This window comes from Embiotoca jacksoni, unplaced genomic scaffold, assembly GCF_022577435.1.
Source record: "Embiotoca jacksoni isolate LCO1_2020_lvr unplaced genomic scaffold, fEmbJac1.0.p SCAF_51, whole genome shotgun sequence".
Lineage (NCBI taxonomy): Eukaryota > Metazoa > Chordata > Actinopteri > Embiotocidae > Embiotoca > Embiotoca jacksoni.
Genome location: NW_027185405.1, coordinates 1096823 through 1119593, shown reverse-complemented (window position 1 = coordinate 1119593; position 22771 = coordinate 1096823). Strand labels below are relative to the sequence as shown.

Below are 22771 nucleotides of genomic sequence, written 5' to 3'. Positions count from 1 at the left end.
CAGGACGTACTAACCACTACTGGTTACATTCTTAAAAGTTGAACTCCTTTTCAACACATCTGAGCCGCAGCGGTGGAAAACCTGCTGGACGACGCAGCCATGGGCTGAAAATAAAAAGTCCTTTTAAGAGTGTAGAAAAAGCCTCTAAACTGAGCGCAGGTTAAACAGCACCAAAAAAAACAAACCCAGTTAATCCAGTAAACACATCCGGCACTGATTAGATGTAGATCTGTATTTCTAAAAATACAAGCGTTAGTTCTGGCTGCAAAAAACAAAACAAAAACCAAAACCAAACATTGGCACACTTCACATTTCTTGTGGAAATGTTTTATTTGTGAATCTCTCACAAATAAAACATTCATCTTAAGACAGGAGTCTGAAAGAGTCTTTGAGTGGGGTGTGATCAATTAGTTTCCTAGCTCAACAAAGGAAGTGCAAACATCACAGATTTAAAGGTCAAATAGTTTACACTTTTCTGGGGTTGTATTTGCAGTCTCAGTATTTTTGAGGAAAATATTTTTGTGGTTTTAAGTCTCTTTTGAGTTCTACATTTCTCTGAAGCCGGGATCATTCATTTTGCTGACAAATTTTCCAAACTCCATTCGCGTCATCGAGATCATGCGGTTCGCCTCCAGGAAAAGGAGCGTGTCACACCCCAAACACAGACTCCGGGATGAACTGAACCATGAAGATGGACATTTGTTTGCAGCACAGAGGAGAAATGGGGGTGGCGGTTAGAGCGTTTGGTGTAATGCGTGAACAGCAGGAGGATGGAGAAGAGGGAAGCGGAGGATGGAGGGATGGATGGATGGATGGATGGATGGATGGGAGAGAGTGTCTCACCTTGGCAGCCTACGAATGACCCAACACCAAAGAAGGAAAGGATGGAGGGATGGAGAGGATAGATGTAGATGACAGGGGAAGGGAGGGAGGGAGGAAATGGGACAAAAAGGGAGAAAAACAAAACAGAAGAAGAAGACATTCTTTTGGGTGATGCAGAGTTTAAATACACAACGGGAACAAAAACAACGCACGGCTGTGGAGTCCGAGCATGACAGAAACACGGTGAACGAAGAGAGAGAAGATGAACGTGGAGGAAATGAGTGACGGAAGATCAAACAAAGTCATGTTTTATCCTCTTTTACTGTATTTAAAAGTATGGAGGCTAAAATCCTTCAAAAACAAACAGAAGTCTGGTTGGTGGAGTGTCTTCTCTCACCTGGTGGTCCGCTCAGTCCTTTGCTGCCGGGAGCTCCGGGCCGACCGCCGGTGCCGCCGGTGATCTCACCTGGAGGTCCGGGAGCGCCGGGATTACCGGGAAAACCGTTAACGCCACACTCTCCCTTCAGTCCGGGAACGCCGCCACGTCCATCGAAACCTGACAGAGACAGAAAAGTACTGCTGCGGTTTCTACTTCGACTGCAGTGACTTCTGCAAACACACGTACATTCAGCCGAGTGCAAATTTGAGAACATTTTTATTCACATTTTTGCTCCTTTATTCCTCCACTTCACTACATTTCGGAGGGAAATATTTTACTTCGACTGCACTTCTTTTATTTACACCAACAAAATGACTTTTGCCAGATCTGAGGTTTGCAGTTGTTCCCCAGTGGACTCAGTCTTTAAGCTTTTTGGGTGTAGCCTTTCCACATTTTTGGACTTTTTGGACAGTTCTACACAGATATGATAATAATGGTGATGTAATGATGTGAAATTGCATATCTTAAATAGAAAAACTGTAAATTTTCTTTGGCGAGGACTCCTACAACCCCTTAAAACTTAGGAGACGGCGTCCAAACCAAGCGATGATGAGGGATTATTGAGGGATGAGGGTTTTTTTCAGATTGACCTCCAGAAAACTAATAAGGAGTGACTTTAACTAACAACACAGAAATTGTATTGACTTCATATTTGATGAGAGAAGTTGAATGGGAGACTATGGAGTCGGAGGCTTTTTGTAGCCAACCTCTAATGGCCCTCGATGGTATTGCAGCTGAAGACACTTCTTCATAGGCCTCGTTCTTCAGACGCAGAACCTACGTCCACTTTTCTAAGCAGTCTATGGTCCAAACCCGTTACATCATTTACTCTCCGACCTCCACAGACAGACAGGACCAGTAGATTTCCGAATACAACACCGTCAGTCTCTCCGTCTCTGACCCACCAGGTGATCCAGATCCCCCGGGGGTCCCGGTCTGGCCCTTGTCTCCAGGGGTCCCAGGAAAGCCGTTCCGTCCCGGAGCTCCGGGTGTGGCCCCGAGGACCTCGCCCGGCTGGCCTTTGGCTCCGGGACGCCCCGGAACGCCATCCTTCCCCCTACCTCCGTCAAAGCTCTGCCCGGGGGTACCAGGACCTCCGGGGTCTCCTCTGGGTCCGGGGAAACCTGCAGGGAGGAAACGGTCGAAGTGACTATTCATTTGAAGTCGGAATAACTTTATTGATCAGGTGAGGGTGATGACAGATCAGCAATAAACTCTCTTTAATGATGACAAGCAAGAGCGACATGACCAAAATAGGTGCTACTTTTTACTGTGTAAGCTACTCCACCAGGAAGCTACGACAATCTTTTTCATTCTTTTGTCTTTATAGATATAAAACTTGGTTTGACGCTACCTGCTGAACCGGGGTTGTCAAAATGAGTACAGAGACAGACGTCACTGCTCAGGTTTACCTTGTGGTCCAGGCTGCCCTCCGAAGCCGGGGTCTCCTCTCTCTCCTTTGGTGCCATCGAACCCTGGACGTCCCGAACCTCCTGAGAAACCTGGCTGACCTTTAGGGCCTGACGGAGACAAACAGGTTGAGCTCTGATCCTCAGCGTTATTCACTTAGAAAGTTACCAACAAAGGGACTTTTTGAACACCTTTAAATCATCTCACGTATTTGCTTGCGCTAATATAAAGTCAACGAATGTTAATTTAGTTCATAAAATTATACTATCTGATGTAAAAACCTTCCAGTGTATCGGAAATGATGTTTTATTTTTTCCCTTTTTTTTTTTTAAGTAATAATCATGAACAAAAATGTCTTCCAATCATACAAATGTTAACACACTGAAATAAACTCTGTGAAAAGTGTATTTTATAAAATTGTATAGCAAAATTGTATTCTTCCACATATTTAATTACATTAAACTCCCAACCACTCTGAAAAGAATAGAAACATTGATTAATAATGCTGATTGATTGATTGGAAAACCTTCAAGAAAAAAAAAAAAAATGATGCAACTATCAATGAGAAATGTCAGAAAGAGATGTAAGCTTTAAAATGTGTTAAAATACAAACTAAACCATCAACAGAAAAATATATGACGAGAGGACAATCAAAGTAAATCAATTAATGACAATTAAAACGATGACCTTTCAAAGTAAAAGAGGCAGCGTTAAATCGTACCTGGTCGTCCGGGTACACCGGGCACGCCGGGGTTTCCGTCCTCACCAGGTATGACGCAAGGCAGCAATTCGCCTGGCAGCAGGTTAGCATTCACAGGTTAGCATTAGCACTTTAATACATATACAGAGAACACAAAAACAAAAACATTAACTATTTATACCTTATATATAACTGATAACTACATACTAAGATTTACAACCACTTTTCTGTGTCTTTGCAGTAATGAAGAACATTTCACGCTTTCAAAATAAAATACTTTTCTTAAAAAAATGTGGGTTAATCTTGAGTTTAATCGTGAGAATTATCGTGTGTTGAATGTCGTTAGTAGCAAAAGAGTCATCCTCATTAAAAGTGGCAGTTCAAATATTAGAAGATGATGGACAGGCTCAAATATTAGGGCGTATTAACCCACCCCCCACCCTCATCCGCCACCCTCACTGGTTAAAAGCACTTAGCAGAGGCTCGAGAACATGCGCCAGGTTTCAGCAGCTCTGATTGGAGGAAGAGGAGGAGTGTGAAGCTGAAGCTCAGGCTGTCAATCATCGACTGACTCGGCCCGAGTGGAGTCCCTGAGACGCAGGGAGGCGAAAGGCTTCCATCGGCTCTGTCGTGAACAAAATGATTGACAGGGAGTTTTCAGAACGCACGGGACTACATTTCCCATGATTACCTGCTTTAAAGGAGGGTTGATACCACTTACTGACGAGAAACCGCTAACAAGAGTTTTAAAAGCTGTAATTCGTGGCTTTGTAAATTATTACTGAATCATTCACTTGAGTTTTACAGATAAAAATAAATTCTGGGTTGCCAGATTGTGAAAAATCCCGTAAACACAACCTTCTAGAAATGGTTATTAAGCATCTACTCATGAATTATCAGCAAATACAACACTAAAAAGGATGAACACAACCTGGCAACCCAAAACAGATGAATGCATTTTGTGAGACTGTTTGATTGAAAGTGGAACAATCATTTTTCTGTCTCTCTTTTGAGTTCAGGAACTTTTATTTTTCCTCATCATTTTATGTTCTGACTGCTCCCTCCCTCTGTGTGATTTCAGTTTTCTCTTCCAATAATTACTAGAAAATCTACAAGAACAAAAAACTGCTTCAATAACAGCTGGATTCATCTTTTTTTTTTTTTTAACACCCTCCGCATCCTCTGGATTCTTTATGTTTTCGCTCTTTAAAAAATGCAGCTGTTGCCAATAACTCACCATCACTATGTCAGTTAAACCAGAAGGAGGAGAGAGAGTCGTTGCCGTGGAGATGTTACACTAGCTGTCTCGTCTGGTTGTTATAAACTGGCAGGTTTCAGGAGGTAAGATCAGCATAGAGCCTACAACTATTAAATATGTCGTATTCATCCCACAAATTAAATTTCACGGTGTACGAAGGCTTTGAAAGAGCCTGAAGACTTAGATGATGGGAAATAATCGTAAGAAAGTATAAAAAATAAAGCAAAAAAAACCTAACAAATAAAGTAATACATATATGTTTTTTGGGGTTCTTGGGATTGGACTCAGATATTCTCTCCCGCTCTCTTCAATTTGTGTCTTTTAAAGTCCCCATCGTGGCCGTTGCCTCGTTGCAGTTAAAAAGCTGTCTGTGGTTGACTTCCCGCTGCTCTGCTGGAGTGATATTCCCCGACTCCACCGATCTACACACTCTGTCCCCGGCTCGTCGTAACTGTGGCCGGTGGATGATAAAAGTTAGTTACCCACCCGTTCCCTCTCCGGCGTCAATAACCCCTCCACAGCTGTTTTCACCTGGACAAGATACACATGCACAGGGCAGGTCAGAGAGACGGAGGGATGGAGGGATGGTGGGATGGACGGACGGACAGGGAGACAGAGAGAGAGACAGAGACAGAGAGGGAGAAGATGGCAGCATACAAAGCCAGTCAGGGTCATTTGCATGCACCAATAAAGCAATTATTTTTTTTTTTCATCAAACAGATATCAGAAAATCAGCAATCACTTCCATTCAATTAATCCAAGGCTCATCCAGTTAAGGCCGAAGCATATTAAAATGCTCGCTTCAATGTAAACAGGTTATTACCATCAGCGGGAGAAGAGAGAGAAGAAGAAGACTGTGAAATGTTTTCTTTTTCTAACTCAGCTCCTGCGATCTGCAATAACCTTCATATTAAAAGCAAATGAAACCAGTTGTTCAGCATTAGCGTCTCGGTATGAGAGCACACGCTCATACTGAGGAGGAAGACTTTGTGTCGTTTAGTCTCAGGGAGGAAGCTGACGGTGTCGTTCACATGTTATCGAATAGTATTTAATTCAACTCATTAAGAGGCGCAAAACACTGATTTAATGAGACGTGAAGAGCCGTGAGTTGTGTCTTCTTCTTTTTGTTGCCTTAATCAGACTATCGTGGCTTTTTTTTCCTTTCTTTTTTTTTTTGCCACGAAAGTCATTCAGTTCATTTGTTTAGTTTCAAATCCAGCTAAAGCATTTACAGCGAAGTTAAAAAAAACGTTGAGTTCGAATGTTCAACACAGGATGCCATCTGTTGTCCGATAATAAAGCGGTTTGTTACGTAACATAGTTCAGAAACACATTGTTGAGGTCAATTAGAAATTGTTCTGTGAAAATGTTTTTTTTTTTTTAATTTATAGTATTTATAATAATTACATGATATTGTAGACAATGAAGTTTAACTGTAAAATATTCTGCTTCTATTCCATATCTTTGCCACGATGTTCGATAATTACATTTTGATGTGTATATTGATATAGAATTGTTTTTTTTACTTTCTCACATTACTATTAGCACAAGTTGGGCATCTGATTAGAAAAGTCTCATCTTCTTTCTTGATTTTGATTGATTCCAAAGATAAAAATGAGTTTGCAGACAGGTTCCTCTGGTCATCAGTTTAAAAGGTGAGACTGGTTTATTTCTTTACTTTAAAGTGTCACTTTGTGTGATGTTATTTTTGGATGTGTTTCAACGCTATGTTAAAACTGCTTTTACTTTACTGAACAGTAATGAAGGCAGAAGACAACAATAAGACCAATGTGAAAATGTGGAGGCTCTAAAAAACACCAGCACTTTCAGTGAATCAAATCCTCTCTCCTCCTCCGAGACTAAAGAAGCACAGCAGTTGTTGTGTAATCAGCAATTACAATGTCATCATTGTGCGTCAATCAGTAGCTTTCTGGATTATAGATTATTGGCTGCAGAAGAAGTGTGTAAGCACATTAATGGAGATCATTAATCATGTAGTTAACAGTGTGGCGCTGCAGCCGCGGAGGCATGAAGGGCGGGAAGCTGCGCTGGCAGAGGAAAGTCTAACGAGAGCCAAGGTGTCTCTTCGGGTCCGGGACAGTTCGGCTGCTTCGGGAGGCGGGACAGCCGGGAGGCCGTTTGTCCTCTAATGGTTTAACGTGTTCGGATGAGGTTGCTATGGTAACTACAGAGGATGGACAGTGATGATGGGATGAGAAGGATGGGGTGCGGTCGGGATTTCACCCTGTTGGGGGGAGAGTACGGCATCGTGCACACACACACACACACACACACACACACACACGCACGCACACGCACACACACACACACACACACACACGCACACACACACACACACACTCTCTCTTTTTTCCCTCTGTTGCCTCATTGTTTTTCTTCCTCATCACTTACCACTCGGTCCAGGAAAACCGGGTTGCCCTGGTAACCCAGGTATACCAGGCTCGCCGTCCTCTCCACGAAAGCCGGGTGTTCCGACGTAGCCAATGCCGGGCTCGCCGGGGCCGCCGGGACGACCCTTAGACCCCGGGAACCCTGGGAAACCTTTCTCTCCGACTGTCCCAAAGCCACTGTCGCCCTGGAGAGGAGAGGAGAAGGGGAGGGGAGGGGAGGAGAGGAGAGAAGGAGGGGAGGAGGAGGGGAGGAGGGGACAGAAGGAGGAGAGGAGAGGAGAGGAGAGGAGAGGAGAGGAGAGGAGAAAGGGAACATCAATGAAGAAAAGTAAGGAAAGCAAAGAAGGTGAATTGACATTATTTTAAGACTTTCCTTGATGCTGCAGATTAAACCTCAATAAAGATGAATACTGAGTGTTTAAGTGTTTCAGTACTCACTGGAGGTCCGGGGGCTCCGGGGAAACCAGGCAGTCCATCTCTGCCAGATTTTCCTGTTTCACCTGTAGGTCCTCGTGGTCCAGTAGCTCCCAGCTCTCCTTTCACTCCCGGTCCCGGGACGGGGAAGTACGAAACCCCCTTCTCCCCCTTACGACCGAAGACACCCCTCTCACCAGTGCGGCCCTGCAGACGGACGGTCGTGACATTTATCAGTGAGACTCCAGAGACCTGCGCAGTTTCACAGTTTAAATTAGTCATTCGGGGTTTGAATTGTACTCACAGCAGCTCCTGGTACACCATTCAAGCCGGCGGAACCGAAGTCACCGGGCTCACCCTTTCGTCCGGGGAAGCCGGGGCTGCCGTTGACTCCGGGAGGTCCAGGTAGTCCAGGAAACCCCGGGGGGCCTCCGAGACAAGCACAGTCACCAGTGTCACCTGCAGGACAGGGGGAGGGGGAAACAGGGGGGAGGAGGAAACAGGGAGGAGGAGGAGTCGCAGGGACAAAAGGGAATGGAAGAATGATATTAATTTATAAAATAATGCAGACAAAACTGGGATAACTCGCTTAAAGTTAGCTTCGTATTAAGACAGAAAGCGGCTTGGCTCTGTCAAAATGTAACAAATACATAATTTCCAATAAATAATGTAATAAAATGCACCCACTCCAAAGTTCATACTCAACACGTGTTATGTTTAAAAAAAAAAAAAGAAAAGAAAATAAAAGAAAAGAAAATACAACACATTATTGTTTGGTGGGCTTAAATGATTTCTTTGTTAAGCTAATCATCTGCTCTCTGTAAATCAGCTCAGCTTCATATTTTTTCCCCCACAACATTAAGATATTATTTTAACAGTTAAATTAATCGGCTTCTCTGGTGGAACTGGCCTTGTAAGATTAATTTAGGGTACAAAGGCGCCATCTGCTGGTGAAAACTTGGGTAATATATATATATATATGTCTAGTATTTTCATCATGTTTGCATGTGTTTACCTCTGAAGCCTTTGTTTCCCATCCCCCCCGGCTCTCCTCTGGGGCCCGGAGGCCCCGGCTGTCCGGGGGAACCTGGTATAGGAAACACACACGTTCAAAGTTACACCAATAAAAGGTTAAACAGCTTAACTGGACATAAAATAAAATCTGTTATTGTTTGATTTGACACCGTTTGAACTGAATTGCACTGACTGACGTGAGAGGTAAAAATACCTGTAAACTTCCTGTCTTTTTTTTTTTTTTTCTACACAGCATGCACTCAGATTTACTATTTAAACAATTGTAAAGCAGCACAGCGCAGCTCGGCGTCACAGTGTGAAATCAGTGTTAGTTTTGCTCCATTTGCTCGTCAGATTCGACAGAAGACTTGAGCCGCCGTTGCAAGATGAGAGGCTTTTTTAAAATTTATTTTTCAATTTTTTTAAAGAAGCATTAAATTGTTTATATCGTGTTAAAATATAAAACAGCGCTGCCTTTAGCGTGGACTCATTCAGTGATTTTACATCGACTTTGATGGCTAAAATCTACTCGCTGCAAGCAGCATGCACAATGTGTTGCAGTTTGGCAGCTACCCAGAAAAAATGAACCACACAAACACATTCATCTTAGTGTTTTTGTTTGTATAAACGTGCGTGTGGTGTAGGATGGATGTTTTCGGTTGATTAAATAACTGCTGTAAATTACATTAAAAGATTCGGTGAGTATTTATTTTCCATTGTTGTTGTTGTTTTTTTTCTGTGTTTAATGTGTTTGTGTCCAAAAAACAATCAAAGAAAAATCCCTGTTTAAAAAAGCTGCTGCAAAGCATCATGGACGTCCATGTAAAATCAGTGAATTGCAGCAGGGCGACACCTTGTGGCCAAAGATGAGAAAAAGCAGCTTGGAGTCAGAGAGCCTCTCCCATCCAAGCCTGAAGCTGGTGAATAGCCTGCTCTCTATACTTACCACCGCTCCCTGCGCAGAGTACAGAAACAACAAGCGTTTTGGCAGCTAGATGCTGCCGGCTGAAAAGGGGGAGTTTGTTGTTTGGAGGGGTTTTTTAATGCTCTGGCAGGCTGAATATTGCCATGGCGACCATAGCAATATGGCTGCGGTTAGGAAACCTGTGGAACTGACCTGTGGGCCTGTCAGGGTCGAAGCAGGGTTGAATGGGATTTCCTTGGAGGACAGCAAAGTAGGTCAGCCATTATTGCTTTAAAGTCTCTTTCCGTCTCGTCTTTGTACTTTTACCGATTGAGTACGAGTTATAAAAAAAAAAAAAAAAATCCACTTTCATACTGCAGGTTATCGCAGCTCGGTGTCAGTCTGAGGCTGCGGCACCACGTAGGAGTTTCAAAAACTGTTGCATAAATCTTCTCAATAAAAATAATAAATATTAATACTATGAGAAACGCAGGACAACTTAAACAGGTCAAACTGTAAACACGTTTGAAGGAGAGGGAGGGACGGTTAAATTCATGAACAAATACAAATGTTCACGTCACGTCGATCCTCATCGTGACCACCTGTGAACAAAAGACCAGAGAGCGCTGTGACAACATACTGATGGAGCCCTGAGGTCCGCGAGCGCCGGGGGGTCCGGGGAGTCCGGGGAGTCCGGCGGGACCTTCGGTGCCGTAGAGTGAGCTGCCCGGGATACCCTTCTCTCCTCTCGGGCCTTGGATCCCAGGAAGACCTGGGGATCCGGGACGACCTGCAAGAGATGGCATTCGGATGTGAAATCTCATCCCTGTGGAGCGAGTGAGAGGACTTGATTCTCCGTATGAGCAGCACGTATTACCTGGACCATAACCGCCAAAACCCGGTTGACCTGGAAGTCCCGGGGGTCCTAGGTCTCCCGGGACACCGGGGACACCAGGGAAGCCGCTGAGACCTGAGTCACCTGGAGCTCCTGCAGCCAATCACAGAACAGATGGTTAATGTGGGTGGGTGGTGCACAATAAACAACAGGTCAAAGGTCACGAACGAATGTGTGTTACCTTGAACAGCAGTGGTTGGACCATTGCTGTACACCGGCGGTCCTGGAAGTCCGGGGATTCCCTGGTCTCCCTATGAGACGCACACACAGGTCAGGACAAAATGAAGACAATTTAGCTTTGATATTGCCATTGAGAGTGACAAACTAATGCTAAGCTAACTGATATATTTGATGTTTTGCGTAATTTGCTAAAGCATAAAATCAACCATACGACTTAGCTTGACCTGAAGCTCTCGTAACGTGTAGCATGTAACACACCAATAAACAATTATAGTATTTAGGAATCTTCATCAATTTTTCACCACAAGATTAATCTATTCTTTTAAACATATTTAAATCACCAAAATATAAAATCGTTTAATTGCTTGTAATCAGCATCTGTAACAGTTTAACAGTTGAATTATTCAGCTTCTCTGAATAAAACCAGTACTGACAATAAATTCGTGCTCCAACAGCACCATCTACTGGTGAAGCAGGGGTATTGCAAGAAAACCCATAAAGTGGATCCCAAATAAATAAAACATGTTACTTTTTTTTCTTCTTCATATCATTATTAACTACATACTAAATCAAATCTGGGGAAATGACAAAGTACTCAAGTACTTTTTGGAAAACAAACAAAAAAAAAAGAAAAAAAATTCAGTTTCACCAACGCTGATTGTCTTGTATAAAAAAACAGGGAGGCACTTTTTTACGTATACTCACAAAACACACTCACACACACACACACACTGCTTTTACCTTGGGTCCTGTGTATCCTGGTTGTCCGGGGTAGCCTGTATTTCCTCTGAATCCCTGAAAACATTGAATTCAGCTTGAACTTACAGAACAATTTTTAAAAACACTCTGCAGGGCATCCGAATACATTTATTAATGACAGCACATTATGTGTCTGCCATGCACGTCCTAATACACCAGATACAGCAGTACATCAGACACTCAAGGGTTTGTTTTACTCATAATTCTTTAATAAAGTAAAATGTTGAATGCAATACTTCTACTTGTTAACGGAGTATTTCTACTTTGCGGTACTGCTACTAGTGTCGGAGCGCTTCTTGTACGACTGAAGGATATTTTTGAAAATTAATAGTTTGTAGTCGGTAACCCAGAGTTGAATTAGTTTCACCTGCGTGTTAACTGGTACTGTTGCCATGGTAACCTGCAGTTTTAATACACGTCCGTGCCTGTTGCATTGGTTTTGATTGGCAGCTGCAAGCCAATGAGAAATCCGTGCTTTCTATGGCTACGCTACAGTATAATATAAATGTCTCATAATAATAAATATTTAGTAGTTTTCGAGTTTTTACGAAGCCCACCTGTTGTCCTGCAGTGCCGGGAGGTCCGTTAAAACCTGGAGGACCCTGTGACGCGGAGTCACAAGCAACATCCACCACAGAAGAAGAAAAGAAGAAAAATAAAAAGTGAGACAAATCTGAGCAGAAGTAAAAAAGCTAAACGACGTATGACAACAGTGATGCTGCTGAGTAAAAGACAGAAGCGGAGGAGTCGTACTCTTGCTCCGGGGTACCCGGGGATCCCCTTCTCTCCAAATTCACCACGATAGCCAAAAGGTCCCTGAAATTAAGAGAAAAAATTAAGCATGGATTATTCTCACTGATCGCTCAGTTTCTGATTCTCCCCGCTTCGGTTTCTCGGCGTGTTTTGCACGATGATGCCACACAAACGGCGTTTTTAACAAATAAAAGGACTTACAGGTTGACCGGGCCTTCCAGGGAACCCTCTGAAACCCTTCGGACCAGTTTCACCCTGTCAGAGACACAGAGACAATGAGGTGAACTCAACAGCATCATTCGTGGTGTTAAGGGATTACAATTTTAATAATTATGATCAATATTGATGTAGTTGTTTTACAATTATTCATTTATCCTTTAGATCCATTGTAGTTTACTTACCTTTTTTTTTTTTTTTTTTTTTTTTTTTTTTTTTTTTACCTCCAAGCAGGCAGTAAGATAAAACAACAACACTGAGAATAATATTTGGAGCATGTTGAGTGTCTGAGCTCAGCAGCCACGACGCTGTTCACACTCCTGAGAGGATCCACGTTATTTTAATAAGACAGATGTGGAGTGCTTCCTCTGAGAGGCTCATTCATTTCTGTCTGAAGCGAACTTGATCTTTATGTTATAATTACAGAAACACACCGCTGACCACCTTTCAAGAATTATCTCTATTTTTTTTCCGTTTATTTCAATAAATCTGAATTATCTCATAAATTTCAGCTCCATATTTTATTAAACAGTACACTAAAGGATGCTTTGACATCTGCCTAAAAATGTTTCTCAAAATATAACACAAATTGAGTTTCTTTTTGAATTATTTAATTAGCGGTTTGGCTGCAAAAACCCAAATCTGAGCCGTTAACTCTTCCAACCACTCTGGAGATCTCTGTAGTCACTGAGCTGCACAGCGTTCAGTGAAGAGGCCGTCTCGTACTACGACTACACTGGATGCAGCACTGGGGAGCTTCATTTTTGCTGCGTCAGATTTTGGTATATTCTCTCCAATTTTCCAGTTGTGATTCCGGGGCAGCAAAAAAATGTCGTTTTAAAAAAAAAAATCGTACTGTGGTCTGGTGATGGGGACAAGAAGACTCAAGTGTCTCTGATCTCTGAGCCCGAGGTCAATCATTTCAGTCTCACAGTTGGGGAGCTCTTACTGAGTGAATTTTGGGAAGTTTTATCAGGTGGAAATATATATATATATACATATATTAAAAAAAAAAAAAGAAAAAAAAAAAAAGAAATACAGCCTAAAAATGTCTCGACCAGAGTTTCAGAAAAATGTCCTGCTGAAAACTGCAAAAAAAAATTATAATTACGTGCAGTCAGGTTTATAAATAAAGAGAAATTAAAGCATGTGGTGGCATCCCTGAAAAATAGACTTCTAAAAGCAGCAATATGATCCTGAAGCACAATAACAAATACATACAGTATTGTTGGATATAAAACGTGTTGTGAAAGTATAATATAATATAGATGCTTTCCTTTCATTATCACACAACAAAACGTCTCTCAGGTCTTTGCCGACAATAAAACCATTTTTTGTCGGCTGTTTGAAATGTTACAGAATAATAATGATTAAGTTGAATCCCGTGAAGTGTCCACTATCTGCTGCGTTTCCCAACAAACCTGAATTCCTTTGTCTCCTTTGGGAAAACCCACAAACTCCACCACGCCATTGATCATTGGCTGGCCGGGGTCGCCGGGCAAGCCCACGTCGCCCTGGATACCGTAACCAAGGAAGAGAGAGCTGTTTACACTGACCAGCAGCTTTCTGCTCGGTCGGCGGAGGCGGATCACGGAGGGGGGTGGGGAGGGATGGAGTAGGGTGGAGGAGGAGGGGGGGGGGGGTTGAAAATAACTCTGGAGGTTTCGGGGCTTCGAAGGGAAGACGGGACAGACCGTCGGCTGGAGGACGACGTGTGAACGAAGCCATCGAAGAGGAGGAGGAGCGAGGAGCTGTTCAGGTGATGAAGAGAGGCCGGCCTGTGTTGTCACGACGAAGATTCATACTTGACGTCATCTGATTAGAAACTAACTGGATTGCAACTGAAGTTACAACTCAAACGGAAAAGAAGAAGATCTTTAGTTTTGGTGAAGCCGAAAGAGTCAAAACTTTTATTTTTATGTAATTTTGATGATGAAAGCTTTTATTTTGGAAGGTCGTAGGGTATCCAATTCCATACAGTGTGACCAGCAGGGTGTTTTAGTAGAAATTCTCTACAAAAGGTCGTTTAAATCCTCGACTAACTTGTATGTTGACTGCTGAGGAACTCTGTCTGCAGGAGGTGGTTGAAAGTTACGGAAACATCAAGTTAAGTTGAGCTTCTATTGAGTTTTTTTTTTTTTGTCGAGCTGCAATCAAAGTTTGAACTCATAAAGATCAGCAATGCTAACGAGCGAACAGATAAGTTACTCGGACGTGAACTGATGACATAAAGCTAGAATCTATAACAGCAGCTTCTTCTTGTGATCCTCTTATTCACCGCGCTTCAATTTAAATCTGTCATGAATTTCAAAATAAAACGAGTTATTTTTCCACATAATTTTTTAACCTCAAATTCACAATCTAGATCTGCTTGTTTTCTTTCATCATAATAAGCCTCTAAAATCCTTTTTTTTTTTTTTTTTTGACAGCAGCCAACATTCAAAACTAGATTTGAGATGTAACTCGTGATTTTAGGCGACACTTTAAATGGAAACTAATTTTTCAGGTTGACAAACTGCCTCCAGCTTCTCTGCTTGTAAAAAGTGTTGTATGATGAACAGCAGGAAAAAGATGCTTCTTTGGTAGTTTTGACAGTCAACACGAGCCTCTTCCTCTTCCTCCTCTTCCTCCTCCTCCTCCTCCTCCTCCATGGCTGTAAAGTTTGCTGCAATCACTGCTCCTCTTCAACCTTTACTTTGAAACAACCTACTTCCTGTCGAGTTTTTGACCTCCAGTTTTCCGATGGCACCCCACCACGTGTGTGTGTGTGTGTGTGTGTGTGTGTGTGTGTGTGTGTGTGTGTGTGTGTGTGTGTGTGTGTGTGTGTGTGTGTGTGTGTGTGTGTGTGTGTGTGTGCGTTCTGTGGAAGCGCTACAACCTCTGCTACTTCCCTTCCCTTTGCTGCGTTACCTTAACTCCTTTGTAGATAGTGAGAGTTTTTTCGCCACTTAGCAACCCGTCGCCGGGAGTACCACTGGGTCCGGGAAGACCCACGTCGCCCTGGAGTCCGGAATACACACAACACACCGTTAGCCAATCGGGAGGGGGCGGAGGAGGAGGGAAAACAGGAAGTGAGAGGAAGGGGAGATGAGAAAGAGAAAGAAATGGCAAAAAAAAAAAAGCACAAGAAGCAGATATGAAGTAGACTGCGTGGCCAAAAGTATGTGGACACCTTGAACACACTGTAACTCTGTGATTGTTGCACCGTGGACGAGAAACGCTGCTGCAAAACGTCTTCATTTCTTACTTTAACGCCGTCTTTCCATCAAATTCAGAATCTATTTTCAGCTGGTGAAAGCTGCAGATCGGTGGACACCTCTGAATCAATAGTTCTGATTCATTTTGAGCTATTTCTACTCGTCTTATGCCTCTTTTTAACATCTGTCGCTTTGTTTTTATAAAATACATCATGACACCTTCTCTTAAAAATAAACATGTATAAATAAACATAATGACTGAAAGGTGTACGGAAAAAAACACGCCTGTCCACATACTTATGGCCCGATAGATAGATAGATAGATAGATAGATAGATAGATAGATAGATAGATAGATAGATAGATAGATAGATAGATAGATAGATAATAGATAGATAGATAGATAGATAGATAGATAGATAGATAGATAGATAATAAATAGATAGATAGATAGATAATAGATAGATAGATAGATAGATAGATAGATAGATAGATAGATAGATAGATAGATAGATAGATAGATAGATAGATAGATAGATAATAGATAGATAGATAGGTAGATAGATAGATAGATAGATAGATAGATAGATAGATAGATAGATATTAATACATAGATAGATAATAGATAGATAGATAGATAGATATTAATAGATAGATAGATAGATAGATAGATAGATAGATAGATAGATAGATAGATAGATAGATAGATAGATAGATAGATAGATAGATAGATAGATAGATAGATAGATAGATAGATAATAGATAGATAGATAGATAATAAATAGATAGATAGATAGATAGATAGATAGATAGATAGATAGATAGATAGATAGATAGATAGATAGATAGATAATAGATAGATAGATAGATAGATAGATAATAGATAGATAGATAGATAGATAGATAGATAGATAGATAGATAGATAGATAGATAGATAATAGATAGATAGATAGGTAGATAGATAGATAGATAGATAGATAGATAGATAGATAGATAGATAGATAGATAGATAGATAGATAGATAATAGATAGATAGATAGATAGATAGATAGATAGATAGATAGATAGATAGATAGATAGGTAGATAGATAGATAGATAGATAATAGATAGATAGATAGATAGATAGATAGATAGATAGATAGATAGATAGATAGATAGATAATAGATAGATAGATAGATAGATAGATAGATAGATAGATAGATAGATAATAGATAGATAGATAGATAGATAGATAGATAGATAGATAGATAGATAGATAATAGATAGATAGATAGATAGATAGATAGATAGATAGATAATAGATAGATAGATAGATAGATAGATAGATAGATAGATAGATAGATAATAGATAGATAGATAGATAGATAGATAGATAGATAGATAGATAGATAATAGATAGATAGATAGGTAGATAGATAGATAGATAGATAGATAGATAGATAGATAGATAGATAGATAGATAGATAGATAGATAGATAGATAATAGATAGATAGATAGATAGATAGATAGATAGATAGATAGATAGATAGATAGATAGATAGATAATAGATAGATCTTGACAAAAAGGGACCATTAAATAGCTTTTTCCGGAGCTTTCGATCACATCTCTTGTGGGTTTCTCATCTGTAACAGCGAACGGAGAACTGAACCATCAGACGGTGCTGAAAGCTCCGGAAAAAGTTAAGAAACGTGGTCAAGAGTAGAAAAAGTTACGCAGGAGAAAAGAGGTAAAAAAGTAAAAGCAAAGCAAGGAAAAGAAAGGAAGTGCCAGATGGAGGAAGAAGAGACGAGCGCTGTGAGATTCTTTATCTTGACTTTCTTATTAATCCTTTCGAAAGAACTTTTTTTTTTTTTTTTTTTAACCTCGAGGCTAAAAGAGAAACCCACGTGCTGCACATACTTTCCACCTAAAGATGTATTTCAACAGGCTGACCAGGCGATCCAGCTGTTTCCAACCCCCGAGTCTGTCTGAGCTCAGCGTGTGAGGGTTCATGCATGCGGCGTGTGAGGAAGATGACGGTTAGTACTCCCGTGTGATTGTTCAGATGGACGTGGGTGAGGTTGGTGGGTGGGAGGAGTGGGGGAGGGGGAAGTGGGTTGGAGGGGGGGTGGGAGTCGAGAAGCAGGCGAATGAACCGCAATTCCCAGAATTCACCACTCAAGTCGAGATGGAGGGATGGGAGGGTAAATAAAAGCAAAAACAGGAAGTAGGAGCGAGTGATTCCAGCACCCAGTTACAGTCCGCAGATCGTCCTCCGGAGTGACCGCTCAGAGATTTAATACAAGCGTTTAATCGTTTAATATCCAGCAACACAAAAGTGCAAAGATTTCCTGAATTTCACTTGGAGATGTTATAATTTGATCTTTTTTCAAATAAAATCTCTGAACTGTCATTCAACAGTAAAGGAAACGAGTGTGTGAAGCCACTGGACAACTCACAAACACCGTCTGAAGAAACCCGAGACATCACCTTGAATGTAAATCGGATAAATAAAGTCCTTAAAATAAGGTGATTGTTAAATGAATCGTCTGCACGTCTCAGTGGAGTGTTTTGTGTTTGTCTCAGCGGCAGCACGGATCGTGTGAAGGAACAAACCAGACTGAATCGAGGAAGAGGCTTTAACGTGATCTTTTTTTTTTAATATATATATATATCAAAAACAGGAAACGGATGCAACAATCAGTTCAGCAGACGTGTCGATCGATGGATGGAGATGAGGAGGAGGAGGAGGGTGGAGGGGTGGGCGGGGTTAAAAGGGAGGAAAAGAGGGATGTGTTGGACGGAAGAAGTGCAGGTCGTGAAGCCACCACCGAAAAATGTCAACATGCAGGATCAAAAAATGAATTTTTTTAAAGATACATCGGAGCAGACATGCGTGCGTACACAAATCCCACCCAGGACCCAGCTAGAGGTCTCGAAGCCGGCTGTTCTCGTGAGCTAGTCTGAAGTGAGGAAGTGTCGAGTCCACAACGTTTGACTGGATAAAAAGCGATAAATTCATTTTTTGTCACAGAAGCTTTTATTTTGTCTTATTTAATCTTAAATGACTGAAAAAAAACCAAGCGGCAACCCACCCTGACGGTTTAAAGCCTCTCAGGGGAGGAGCCTCCATTCTGGTCCCTCCCATGTAGTCTGGCTATGGGAGGAGCCAAACTGGAGGCTCCTCCCCAACTTGACTGTATTTGGACGAGCGAACGACTCTTGGAAAACATTTACTGACTTTGTATTTCAGGCGAGAAGTTGATGCTTTTTGAACGGGAGTCTATAGGAGCCAGCCCCTAGTGGCCCTCAGTGGTATTGCAATTTAATGGGATTTTAAAGCTACATATAAAGTCTACAGACCAAACAGGGTTCTGGTTTATCATCTGTATAAAGTCACAGAATGTATTTCTGTTATTTCTGATGAAGACGGCGTGAGGTTGAAACCAGCTGCTGCTCAGATAAGACACCAGATCAAATAAAGACTTTTAATTTCACAGCCTGATTGTGCACTTTTTCTTTTCTGTGACCGTTTCATTGACCTTCGTGTGAAACTGTGTTAAATACAGCTGAGCACAAAGACGTCGGAGGACTACCTGCTTCCTGTCTTTGAACAAAGCCGGACTCACGAATGCACTCCTGATTTTTCAAGTTAAGCGTTGTGGGCTTTACGCTCTCTCTGATATTTGATATACAGTTGATTTGATCCCAAAAACACCAACCAAAGTGTTTAAACATCATTTTATAATCGGAGTCTAACATACACAGAGCTGAACGATGGTGATGGTAAAAGTAAAAGTAGATAGGAGACGAGAACAACATATTCACTGCAGAATAAAAAAGCATCAGCAACCCGACATACGAACATTCATTTTCAAGCTCCTCAGCTAACAGCTCATACCTTGTCTCCTTTCTCTCCTTGATATCGGTCACTTTGGCTCCCCTAAAAACAAAAAGGGTTACCGACATGCTTTCTGGACATAAAAAATGAGAAAAGAACAGGAGGGACGTCCTTTGATTCACAGACAGGCAACAAAGATCCACCCAGACGTCTTTACTGCGTTACGACGGCGTCATAATACGCTAATGTTGAACTTACCTTCAGCCCCGGGGGCCCGGGGGGACCCGGTGGGCCCTAAAAACACACAACAGAATCCGACTCACTTTAAATCAGCAAAGAAATATCACATACATAATATGAAATATTGTCCACAAATGCTTTAACTAAAACTACTAATATTCTGATCTGGAATTACAGATTAGCATCTGTCCTGTAATCTGACTGGTAAAATGAAAAACATAATCTGCACAACAAAATGTCTGCAGATGTTTAAAAAAAAAAAAGTAAACTTCAAAAGATACTGAACTAATATTGTAATAATACTGCTACGTGATGAGAGGATAAAAATTACACAAAACACAACTAAGCAGCTGCGTGTGATGTTAAGATGCAGGAAGGAGTCTGAGGACCAGGACCAGACGGATCCGTTTACATACCGGGTATCCGTCGGGCCCGAATGGACCCGGGAAACCAGGTGGACCGTCAGGACCTGTGGCACCCTGCAGAGATAAAACAGAACCGGGTCACAACTCACTGCTGTCAACACACTCATATCTCATCATTTCATAATCATGCACATGTTGCATTTAAAAGACAGGACGGTATTTTTACAGAGTTCAGTTGTGTCATTTTTTTGTGTATTTTGAATTCATCGTGTAGTAAAAATCTTACAGGAGGACCGTCGCGTCCTGGTAAACCAGGAAGACCCTGAAAAGAAAGGAAAAAGGAAACATGAATAAATAAACAGTCCAGCATGTTTAAAATCATCTTTATTTGTGGGGAATATCAGACTCATTAGCCACAGCACCACCTGCTGGCCAAATACCAGAAACCCATGCACACTGACTCCTACTTGTGATCTCTATTTGATGCTGTTTTGACAGTTTCTATAAAAATAGGACAAACATAAAATGTAAAAATAAATAAAACAAACCAAATTCTGAATACTTATTTCAAGGTCAAAGTTATGATGAGGAAAAGGTTGTTTAAAAAGTTATATTTCATGAGAACAAAGAAAGAAAAGAAGGAACAGTTGAATAGAAAATGAAGAGGTGAGGATTTGTCAGAAAAATCATACACAAAAAAATTAAAATAAAGCTAAAAATAAAACAAGAGTTTTAAGAATAGTAAAGAAGGAGAAGTTCAGATTTATTTTCAGATGTATTTTCAGCCTGTGAACTCACGTCAGTCTGGAAACCAGTAAATAAATTGTGTGAGCTCTCACCACGATGTTGTTGTCAGAGATGAACCGAGGCTCTCCTTTTGGACCTTTTAGCCCCAGTGGTCCCTGTTAGAGGAAACAGACACCGTCAGCATCCCTCTATGTATCATTAATATCCTCGAAATAATACATTTAAAAAAAAAAAAAAAATCTACAGAGTGGAAAAAAAAAGAAGTCCGTCCTCACAGCAGGTCCAGGGTATCCAGGTCCTCCCATCCCAAAGCCGGGCGACCCGGGTTCTCCTCTGGTCCCGTTACAGCCGTCCAGCCCTGGCGGTCCTCTGCCGCCCTCCTGACCGGGATGACCCTGCGGGGCGAGCAAGGGGAGTGTCAGCTCGTCCAGAATCAGCACTATTTATTTATTATTACAACTTTTAATGTGTCTGCTTCACTTACAGGTACTCCGTCGTTTCCTTGAAATCCTGGCACTCCCATTGGTCCCTGCAGGATTAAATAATCCACACTGTTAATTTACAATCAGGTGAAATAGCGACACCCGGTGGTGGAAACACGGTACTGCCTGGTTGTCAGAATTTTTATGCGCATTGATCGATGAAAGTTTGTCAGGAAATATGATGAAATTAATATTTCAAGTGAAATGATATATATTTATAGATACAAAAACAGGTGTCTGGTTTACATATTTTTTGAGCCAATAACCAGTTGGAATATTTAACTGTAAAAATAATATATAAACTAGATGTGAGAATCGATAACACCCACTTTGTCTCCTTTGGGCCCAGATGGTCCCTTCAGTCCGACGTGGCCCTTCTCTCCTTTGGGCCCTGAAGGCCCCAGAGTCCCACGCTGCCCCTCCGCTCCGCCCTGACCGACTTCACCGAGAGACCCCGGACGACCCTGAGAGGAAACACAAGATGTGGTGATGAAGGAGAACAAACTGCAGACCTAAAACCTAAAAATGTGTTTTATTACTAAACACATTATTGGTGAGCAGTATTTAAAATATTAAGAAACCTTTCGCCTTTATAATAATTTTTACATTTACAAGAATTACAGTGTTTGTCGGGAGGTCAGAGGCATCGAACTTTAGGTCAACTTTCAAAATTAAAAAAATGATGCATGAAGTGTTTTAACCTCTTTGAATGACTGCGATCATCTTCAGGACTGTTTCCCTCTCAGCGGTAAAGATTCAATTATCACCAGATCAAGACACGCGAGAGGCTCTTGCACACCTCAGTAGCTCCTTCATCTGATGTTTTCATTCCTGCATCGAGATCTCATGACGAGGAAACTTTCACAAACAAACATGCAGGCGAAGGCGTTTCATCCTTGTGTTGTGAAGTGTGTTTACACGGGACGGGAACAAGTCGAGACGGAAAACCGGCCCGCGGAGGGATGCGAACACGTGAGCGCGCATCATCGCGGTCCCAAATCTCCGAGGGATGAAGTGCTTTGTGTGGGTATGTGGCGGCATGCGGCCCGAGGAGAGACGCCGCTGCTGAGGATTCGTGTTCAGTTTGAAAAAAAAATCACACATAAAAACAAATGATGACGGTTCAGAGAAAGAAACTTTTGCAGGTATTTAAAGGAAAAAAAAAAAAAAAAACCAGCCTGAAAACGAATGTCAGGCTTCCCATCCTGTTTTGCAGCCTGCACTTCTCCGTATCCACCACATGGCGGCGGCATAAAAACAACATCACCAGGTAGGTTTTGTGCTGAATTAGAGGTCAGAGGAATCCCTCTCACACACAAATTCACACAACACCTCCATCTACTGACAGCCTACTATTAGCTCATATTTTAGGCGGGAGAAGAGGGCGGTGAGAGAGGAGACGGATGGAGGGCGGAGAGGGCGGAGAGCGCCGCAGATGTTTGCGTTCGGGTCAAAGGAAAGTCAGAGGAGCTGATTTCAGAGGTAAAAACTGACCGAGGTACTCATTAAATTCAACTGTTTCAACAGCGAAATCCCAGGCCTGAATATTCAAACTTAAAAAGCCTGGTTTCATTATTATAAATTAGAATATGAGCACATTTTTTTTCATTACTCTCCCACAAACAATGTGCTCGTGAATTCATCCATAAAGACGTCACACAGTAAAGATAAGTGGGGACATCAAATAGTGCTGCAGATGTACATTTACAAGACATTTATAGAGCTGTAGTACATGTAAATA

General features: G+C 41.7%; 1 protein-coding gene across 2 annotated transcripts in view; it reads right to left on the bottom strand.

Moving 5' to 3' along the window:
* The window catches only part of col4a6 (collagen, type IV, alpha 6), a 106302-nt gene that overhangs the window by 8396 nt on the left and 75135 nt on the right, over nt 1–22771 (bottom strand). The window contains exons 5-30 of one of the 2 annotated variants that reach the window (XM_069172271.1): nt 21360–21494; nt 21033–21077; nt 20824–20943; nt 20641–20703; nt 20088–20123; nt 19853–19915; nt 19455–19490; nt 19257–19298; nt 13597–13689; nt 12161–12214; nt 11960–12022; nt 11764–11808; nt 11189–11242; nt 10449–10518; nt 10250–10360; nt 10013–10162; nt 9586–9627; nt 8470–8541; nt 7759–7913; nt 7479–7661; nt 7042–7225; nt 5116–5160; nt 3393–3464; nt 2674–2781; nt 2167–2385; nt 1220–1378 (exon numbers count right to left, since the gene is read on the bottom strand). In XM_069172271.1, coding sequence (XP_069028372.1) covers nt 1220–1378; nt 2167–2385; nt 2674–2781; nt 3393–3464; nt 5116–5160; nt 7042–7225; nt 7479–7661; nt 7759–7913; nt 8470–8541; nt 9586–9627; nt 10013–10162; nt 10250–10360; nt 10449–10518; nt 11189–11242; nt 11764–11808; nt 11960–12022; nt 12161–12214; nt 13597–13689; nt 19257–19298; nt 19455–19490; nt 19853–19915; nt 20088–20123; nt 20641–20703; nt 20824–20943; nt 21033–21077; nt 21360–21494 — 2419 coding nt within the window. The remainder of the gene's footprint in view (nt 1–1219; nt 1379–2166; nt 2386–2673; nt 2782–3392; nt 3465–5115; nt 5161–7041; nt 7226–7478; nt 7662–7758; nt 7914–8469; nt 8542–9585; nt 9628–10012; nt 10163–10249; nt 10361–10448; nt 10519–11188; nt 11243–11763; nt 11809–11959; nt 12023–12160; nt 12215–13596; nt 13690–19256; nt 19299–19454; nt 19491–19852; nt 19916–20087; nt 20124–20640; nt 20704–20823; nt 20944–21032; nt 21078–21359; nt 21495–22771) is intronic. The other variant, XM_069172272.1, reaches the window with a different exon arrangement.